Source organism: Microtus ochrogaster, chromosome 4, assembly GCF_000317375.1.
Source record: "Microtus ochrogaster isolate Prairie Vole_2 chromosome 4, MicOch1.0, whole genome shotgun sequence".
Taxonomy (NCBI): domain Eukaryota; kingdom Metazoa; phylum Chordata; class Mammalia; order Rodentia; family Cricetidae; genus Microtus; species Microtus ochrogaster.
In genome coordinates this window covers 52,823,320-52,832,409 of record NC_022011.1, presented here as the reverse complement: position 1 = coordinate 52,832,409, position 9,090 = coordinate 52,823,320, and the positions used below count along the sequence as shown (strand labels likewise).

Below are 9,090 nucleotides of genomic sequence, written 5' to 3'. Positions count from 1 at the left end.
TAAATAAATAAATAAATAAATGAAAAAAATTTAGAACTAGCTCTTGTAGACCAGGCTGACCTCAAACTCACAGAGATCCGCCCGCCTCTGCCTCCCGAGTGCTGGGATTAAAGGCCTGCGCCACCACCACCTGGCTTGAAGATCTCTTGGACATTTGAATACTTGAACACACAGAATACCTGAACAGCTGCCAGTTGGGGAGAACTAGGTGTGGCCTTCCTTGCTAGAGCCCCTCTGCCTCTTGCTTCTGGTTCAAAATGTGAGCTCTGGGCCACAGTTCCAGCCCCAGGCCTGACTGCCATACTCCCGCTGCTGTGGTGACGGCTCTAATCCCTCTGCAGCGGTAAGCCCCAAATACTTTCCCTTCTGTCAGCTGCCCTCATCATGCTGCCTGATCACAGCAAAAGAAACCAAAACTAATTAATACGTGGGGTCCTCACCAGAGGCCATATTGGCAAGGATAGGCATTCTCTGTGTCGGCAAGGCAGGGGCATAGCAGAAGAGAGGTGAGTGCAACAGAAACCATGGATTCACAGGGAGGAGGGCTAAATATGCCTTGCAAATTTGAATGGGTTCTAGGTCTGCCCACCACATATCCCAGGAAGTCCCACTTCTTCTCACTGTTTCAAACAGCTCCTAAGAGGGCTCGGAAACCCGTGCTGCCTCAGGATACACCAGAAGAGGCCAGAGGTGAGTCAGTGCAGCAAAAAGAGCTCATGCCTCAGAAGGCGGTGGGCAGAGGCCCCAATACAAGAGCGGAGGAGCAGAGTAAGCAGAGACAAGAGGCGTAAGAACTGTTTAAAGTCGTGAAACCAACCGTTTCCTATGTGTGATGTTTTCATGGATGGGTTTTTGCATATTATTTACAAAGTGGGGTGGTTTGAGCAGCAGGTGCACAACATACAGACGGAGACATGGGTTTTCGCATTGTATGTTGGTTGGATGGCGTGAGTCAGCAGGTTGGTTAAGGTAAATCAAGAACAAAAACAGGAAACAAAAGAGAAAATGAGTCATCAACACAAGCAAGAACTCAAACTCTGAATACTTAACTAGAAAATGTAGGATTTTGTTAAACCACATAATTTTCTGAAAGTGTGTCATTCAAAGCAAGTTTTTGAAATCTATAGGTTATGCAGACAATGAGATCCATTTGCATTTTTGTTTGTAATGCAAATCCAAAGATGAGTCACACACACACTTACTATTATTATTCTTATTTCCAGGCAAAGAAATCAGCGTCAGTTTTATGAAGGCTTAGAGCCCTCTTCTGGGTGCCATTGCGATGGCTACTGGTTTTTAAGTTGGGGGTTGAAACTGACACTCAAATTTTTGCCTAAGGAAAAAAACGGCATTTGCAAAGCAAATGTATAAAATGGCTTCAAATGAAAAACACACAAACAGAATACTGGTCAGCTGATGGCTTTCCTTTCATCTCCTCTCCTCCAGGCAGTCAGAGTCGGGGCCTGAGCTCCAAGAGCAAGTGGCCAAACCGTAGTTGAATTTTCACAATCCCTGGTCTCCCAAGCTCCCAGGCTCCCAGGCTCCCTGATGGGCACTAAGGCTCCCGACGCTCTGGACCAGACTATACACAATCACAGGCTGCCATAGCTAACCATCCAGCAGCGCAGGCACTGAATGACTGACTGGTTAACGTTTGCTCCTGCACCAAACAAAGCTCTACACATGAGTGATATCAACCAGTTCCTGGCCCTTGCCTGTACTGCTTCTTAGGTATTTTCAGCAATGAGCAGTCCAGGTCTCTCAGAAACAGGGATCCACCCATGTGAACCCCCCGCCCCCAGCACTGTCCTTACAATAAGGAGCCTGATATTTGGATCACTTTATCTGGTAGATAAAGAATCCTGTTTCCAAGGGAGGCAGTACACTAATATCAGAAAAGCAGTAAGCCTCCTTCTCAGAAACCACACCAGGACTAACAGTTCCCAGTGAGTTGCAGTGTAGTGAGAGTCTATAAAACCAGGAACTGGAAAGACAAAACGCCCTGGCTTCTCTATTTAAATGGTAGGCTCCAGTTTTTCTTCGTGGAATAATCGCATCATTGGCCTTGTAAAACCATGAGACATATCATATACACAAACAAGTCTGCACAGATTAATTAGAAGAAAAACAGAAACAAATCCCATATAATCACCATTCCGTTTAAAAAGCATGAGTAGCACCATCACTTTGAATTCCGTTTCTCTTGCTGATATACAGAGGGGGTTAGCAACCTTTAATACTTACCAGTAAATGCTTGTTCTTACAGTTTTACTACAGACTTTACCAATGCACTACGCACTTGCCTATTCTGCCTTGTGCAAACTTTCTCTGCCTTGTGTAAACACAGCTCTGACAAGGAGTAGATGCCTGATGTGGGTGTCACCTATGCACAGACACTGCTGTCTTCTCAGTATTGGTGATCCCCAGAAGGCGACCCCTTCCACTGCTGCTGTGTGCCTAGACATCTCTGTGCTGCTACGGCACCCACGTGAAGAGCCAAGCTGAAGATGTGCACGCTACCGACTTTTTAGCTTCTATAAGAACATTTCCATATGGGATAGAGCAGCTGACAGTGGTGTGAGGTCTGGATGGCCTACAGCCTGTCAGCTCTAGGCATCAGACAGACCAGGCGGTATAAAATGGCAACTCAATGTCATTTCAGCCAGGGCTTCTCTGAGTACAGATAGGTACGGCTGACTGCCTTCTCCTGTGCTACCTGGCCATTTATGTTTTCTAATTTGTAAGCTGCCCAGTCGTACCTTCTGCTCATGTCCCCATCTTGTTGTGTTTTCCTCACTCATAGAAGGTGCTTAGAACCTTCCAGAACCCACTTCTGCAACAAGGGCTCCTGCTCACCTCCAAGGTCACTACAGGCTGGAATGTCCCAGGGCCCAATCACTCATCCCTTATTGACCTCATTCAGTCTTCGACAGCTAACACATTGTATATACTCACTACCACAAATTTCATGTAGGTGGCCTGGTTTTCTTCACTGAGCTCCAGGGCTATTGTCCAACACCTTACCGGACAATACTTCAAGGAAGTCTAGCAGGAGACGCAAACCTAAGTTGCCCAGCTCCACCCACATGTCCAGACTTCCACAACAGACCTGCTCCTACTCACATCAACAGCCACACCACCCTGCACCATCCCCAGTTCCATTCACTGCGACCCATTTTTCTAGCGCTCACACCACAGATTCCACGTCACGTTTGCATCTTTCACAGCCATATCTGGTTCATCCCTTGCTCAGGTTAGAATTCAGTCATTTGTCACACACACGTTATCTCACAGCTCCACAGCCCAACTCTCAGCAGGAAAGTTCTACGGTAAACATGTCCCACAGGCCAGAACCCAATACTGTATTCACTTCTTTCCTGGGGGCTTTCCTAGCCCCTTCCCAGAAGGTGGGGGTTCCCTGGCCTCTCCCCTAGAAGCCTTCGGCTAATAACTAACAGTAGTTGATAAAGACTCCCTCCTTGTCACTTAACAGAATGGCAGGTATGCCTCACACTCACCCCGAACTCCCTATAGGGGAACTTCTAGTAGTAGATACCTTGTGGGCGGCCACTCTGCCCCCCACTTCACTGCTTCCCAGTATTCCCAACATCAACTTCCAAATGAAAACCTAGCACCAAACTCTGGCACAGGCTCTGTTTCTGAGAGATCCCAACAGAGACAGCTACTTGCTTCTGGGCTTTTCTGTGCCTCGTTTCCAACAAGGAGCCAGAGGCAGGACTTATACAATCCCTCCTCATAAGACTGCTTACTCAAAATAGAAGCCCAAGTCACATTTTGACAGAAAGCCTCGTACTCCCTACCCAGGATGCTTAGCTCCACCTCCTGCTATCCCCTATGCAGCATGATGAGCCAAAGTTAAACCTGAAGGGCCTTCTTCCAGGGATAGCTGACTTTTCTACATTTTCAGAACAAATTATTCCTATCTCAAGGTTTTTCTTTTTCTGTTTTTTTTTCTGGTTAGTTTTGCATGTAAGAGGCCATCAAGTGACCTATGACTCCATGCAGCTGGACACAGACTCTTTGAGGGTATCCGAGAGTACCCTTGGCTCTTTGGATGTGTTCAAATGCATTCTCAACATGGAGCTTCTGTGTAAGAAGATATCATGATTGCATGACCATAGATAAAGGGTTATTTACCAGAGCATGGGATACTTAGCAGTGGCTACACCACTAAAGAAAACGGCACCCTTTTCCCAGCAAGAGTTACCTGCCAATGGTCCCTCAGGGTCCCTGACGAAATGTTTCATGGCCCAATCTTGTACATACGGCTAACCATATTGCATGGGGTTTCATGTGTGTAAGAGTTCATATGTGTATGGGCTTGTAGGCGCATAAGTGTATATGCATGTGGAGGTCAAAGGTCAACCTTTAGGCTTCACCCTCCTTACTTTGTTTTCTTGCTGCTGTTGTTTGTTTGTTTCTGACAGGGTCAGCATCAGACTGACCAGCACAGAGACAATAGAACATCAACTCAGGGCAAGCAAAGGAGGTACATAGAAGACAGTGGTCACAAGACGATCTACTGGGGCACAAACACAACACCCAGGAGAAAGAAACAAACAAAACAGTGAAACAGTAGCCAAAGCGCTGGAAATGGCTTTATGAAGATGGAGTGCTAACATCAAGGTGAGCTGGTGCCCTGGGGTACTGGAGCGCTCACCAGCCCTCCAGGGACCCATCGTGGACTGTGCCCATCTTCCTGACATTGGGATCAATGAATCTTTGGGTCCTGTTCCAAAGGCTAGGGAAATTACAAAAAGCTATGGCAGTCACATGATTAAAAGGGGACTTTCTCAGAAAGCCAGCATTGCTGTGCACGAGTTTCCACGTCGGTCAGTGTACCTGACCCTAACTATTCCAGAGGGCAGAGCTGCTGCTACACGGTGGACAAGAGAGAAGGCCACTGGAACCTGGAGCTCCGATGCCATGACCGGCCTTAACTGTGACTGGACTGTCACTGACCAGAGACAGACAAGTGGACGGCAAACAACAGGGTAAGGATATGGATTGCCCCACCAGGCCAGAAACCAGAGCAGCAGAGGCTTGGCCCTTTTTCTGGGACTCTAGAACTGAGTAGAGAGACAGAAAGATGACACCAGGTCACTTGAACTGACACACCAGAGACCTCCGGTCTGTCTCCCAGGGAAGCAGAAAGTGTTGTCTGAAAATATGTCCCTTAGCTCAATAACAGCTGTAGCCAGAGCCCACTTCACCTTCACACGTGTACTTGGGGAGCTGTTAGGGGCTGCAGACCGACCCGGGACAGCCCTCTGCCCATGCGGTTCAGAAGTAAGATCCTGCAGTTTCTCTCGCTGCAGAGACAACTCTGATGGGGGGCTGGCCGCATCTCAAAGGTCCTCCCTTCACACTTGGCTCAGGATACAGCATTTCTTACCTTCTCCTACCATAGCTATTTCCTAGTCCCTACTGACTTTTTCTTTCTAAGAAGTAACTTTTGCATGAATATCCATTTCAGCAGCTGCTCCTATAGATGAGATTTTCTGGTTCCAATTTAATGTGTCACACTAAAAAATATTGCTTTATAATTCCATTCTTTGAAATCTGTCTACACCCTGATAGTGGACAATTTTTGGAGATTATCCATATATGTTTAATAAGAGTATCTCTCAATAGAGAAGGAGGGACTTAAAAATATAAATTCTTGTTGGGTTACAAATTCTTACTGGGTTTGGCTTATATATTCTTGATACCAGGTTGTTAATTACATCCAACACACACTCACACACATTCAAACACATACACAAAGACATATACACAATCACATACATCTTAAGATTCCTGTCTTCATGGTTACCATGGAGCTCCAGGAAATTCTTAGGCTACCAACCTGAAAGACCTCTAAGAACCACTTAAAAAAAAAAAAACAAGATCTATTTGTTTTGTGTGTATGTACGTTTTGTCTTCATGATGACTGTGTACCATATGCATGCCTGGTCCAAGGGAGTCAGAAGAGGATGTCAGATCTCCTGGAATTGATGTTACAGACGGTTGTGAACCTCTATGTGGGTGCTGGGAATTGAACCCAGGTCCTTCCTGAGAGCAGACAGTACTCTTAACTGCTGAATTAACTCTCTAACCCCAGAACTACATTCTTATCCAAGAAGAGCAACTGCTGCCTCAATACCAAACCATCCAGCCCCGTCTCTGGAGAACAGCAGTAGCAGCGACCTGTCCCAGAACTCAGTTCCAGTGGGACCTGGGGACACACCTTGGGGACAACCCTCCAGAAGAAAGCCACTTTGGACCCTGGATGGGGGACAGGAAATGCTACTTACCACAATCTCTGTTACTAAAATATCAGTAATACTTCCCAACACAGTGACAAAGTCAAAGACGTTCCAGGCATCTCTGAAGTAGTTCTAGAGAGAGAAGACAGCAGGGGCTAGTGGTAAAGGCTTATCCGGCAAGGACCTGCAGGCTGTGGTCCCTGATCAAGAAAGGGCTGGGGAGAGTTGGGGGGAGGAAGCGGTAGATGTTTAACCTAAGGCCAACAACCAACAGATGTCACAGTAAGCATGCAAATACTCCCAGCTGGGTAATTGCACATCTGAGAGCTAGAAGTCCAGAAAGAAGAATCTCAGACTTGCAGGCCTCCTAGCCCAAGACAGGGCAAGACTTAAGCAATTGGGAGCAAAGCAGCTCTTCCTTGGGACCCCCCACAGTATCACATGTGTTTCAAAGGTCACACAAAAAAAGGGAAAGAATCCTAGAGGCACATACCAGAACCCCAAAGGCGATGATCTTCAATATGCACTCCATGGAGAACATGGATGTGAAGACAATGTTCAGGCACTTCAGCATCAGCTCGTACTCGTAAGGTGCGTCATAAAACTGCCCAGAGAAATAAGGGCTGACGGCCAAGATGCACCAACCCCAATACCCCGAATGGAGCCAATATGACTTCCTGTCATCTACGTCTGCCCATACCTGGGTCACCCCTTCTTGCTCTTTCCAGTTCTTCTAGAACCTTCTCACTGCCTCAGCTACAAATAAGAGAACAGGATCCCAGGGCACCATGCGATGGCCAGGACATATGGTCACTCAGTTCCAACACGTGCCAGCAAGAAGGGGATCCTCCACTGGGCCTCAAAATAAGACACACACCCAGGCTGTATAACAGTTGTCTCCTAATTCAAACATCCCCCGCAGACAGCCTTCCTAGGTCTGGGAAAGCTGAAATTTGCAAGAGCCATGAGGGTCCTTCTCTAGGATTATAAGACAGAAAGATGCTGGGGGGACGGGGACTCTGACCAGTCTCATTGTAGAGAGGAGATTCTCAGACATGCTGAGCTGCCTGCGAGTTGTGCAGATAGCTCTTCCGTTATAGCGTCTGTGAGTCGTCATCTATGCTGGGGGTTTTGGTTTGTTTTTTGTTTTTGTTTGTTTTTTTAGTTTTTTATTTTGGCGATACAGCCACATTTGCCCTGTCCCTTCTGTAAGTAACCCCAATAAAAATTCTTTGGTTCACCTAGTTGAACTTTGGTAGAATTGTTCTTTGATCTGTTATAGGTTCCCTATCTGGGGTGAGTAGTAGTGTCTGTCTATTTCTATCTGTGAGGGTCTATGTGTGTATACGTGTGTATGTATATATGATGTCTCCCTATAAAAAGAAGTCTAACACACAACGGCCCCTGGCAAGTATGGTGGGCCTTACCTACCTTCATCATCAGCACCACCGTGTTGAGGGCGATCATGGCCATAATGAAGTACTCAAAGGGTGGAGAGACCACAAACGTCCACGTCTTATACTGGAATGACTGCTTGTTTTGGGGCATGTATCGTGTCAGGGGTTTGGCGCTGATGGCAAAGTCAATGCAAGCCCTCTGCAGGCAGAGAAGGGAATACCGTGAACTCAAAGCATCGCCCACGACACCTGGAACGTTCTCACCACGCCCTTTCAGGGAGCCCAGATAGGAGAAGGCAGTATAGGCAGCTAGGCTTCCTCCAAGTAGGCCCAATTGACCCAGCATAGCCTCTGTTTGCGGAAGAAAGAGGTCCTGCCTATGCCAGCCACAGGGCAGACACATAGAGAAGGAAGCCTGGTGATCTTGCCCATATGCCCCCGTCCCGGGATCCCACGACTTCTACCTACCTCATTCTTCTCCAGGCTGCATTCAGACATCACCTTGTCCCCCTGCTCCTGGAAGGTGATAATGATCAAGGCCACAAAGATGTTGACAAAGAAAAAAGGGAAGACCACAAAGTAGACCACATAGAAGATGGAAAGCTCCATCCGGAACCCGGGGCTTGGCCCCTGCTCCTCATAGGTGGCGTCCACAGAGTGTTTCAGCACCCTAGGTAAGGGGAGAGCAGACTTCAGGAGAGCTTCCAGGACGCCTGGATCTGCACATCTGGCTTGGGGCTCAGGTCTGCACTTGAAGAGCAGAATTCATCTCTGTACCTCAGGGATGGGGATCCAGATGTGCACTTCAGGGACAAGAAGCAGGTCTGCATCTCAGGTTAGGACTTAGGACCACACCTTATGGATAGGGCTCACACGTGTACCCCAGGAACGAAGTTGTTTGTATGTCAAGGACAGGGCACAAGTCCGTACTTCACAGAAACCCAGGAATGGTGCATTTACATCTTAGGAATGAAACCCAGTTCTGCTCTAGAGGACAGGGCTCTTATCTATACCACACCTGGCCTCATTACGGGTTGTAAGCAGGTAAACCAAGCAGACTCCACCTCGGCCTACCCGTTTTTGCCAAACTAGCACTCACATGGGCCAGCCCTCTCCTGTGGACACCGTGAACAGAGTCAACAGGGCCCAGAGCACATTGTCATAGTGGAAGTCGTATTTCTTCCACTGCCTTGGCTGAGCTTCTACTTCTTCCTTCTCGTAATCCAAATACTGACCCCTGAAAACAGGAACACAGACAAAAGAAATTAAAGCTGCTCAGTGTAGGATGCACCCATGGATCTACAGTCAAGTGGTTCTGAAAACTAACAGACCATTCCATGTGGAAAGAGCGATCTCCCAATGATAGCGTGAGACAAACACATTTCCAGTCATCCTATATGTGGCCCCACTTCCTGTACCCCGCT

At 47.4% G+C, this 9,090-nt stretch overlaps 1 protein-coding gene across 15 annotated transcripts in view; it reads right to left on the bottom strand.

Moving 5' to 3' along the window:
* Cacna1b (calcium voltage-gated channel subunit alpha1 B) overlaps nt 1-9,090 on the bottom strand; it is a 153,779-nt gene that overhangs the window by 32,636 nt on the left and 112,053 nt on the right. For 11 of the 15 annotated variants that reach the window (XM_026777515.1, XM_026777526.1, XM_026777537.1 and 8 more), the window contains 6 exons: nt 8,766-8,903; nt 8,135-8,336; nt 7,701-7,865; nt 6,763-6,873; nt 6,318-6,401; nt 818-823 (listed from right to left, as the gene is read on the bottom strand). In XM_026777515.1, the coding sequence (XP_026633316.1) occupies nt 818-823; nt 6,318-6,401; nt 6,763-6,873; nt 7,701-7,865; nt 8,135-8,336; nt 8,766-8,903 (706 nt within the window). The remainder of the gene's footprint in view (nt 1-817; nt 824-6,317; nt 6,402-6,762; nt 6,874-7,700; nt 7,866-8,134; nt 8,337-8,765; nt 8,904-9,090) is intronic. The other 4 variants (XM_013345851.2, XM_026777541.1, XM_026777566.1 and 1 more) reach the window with 1 other exon arrangement.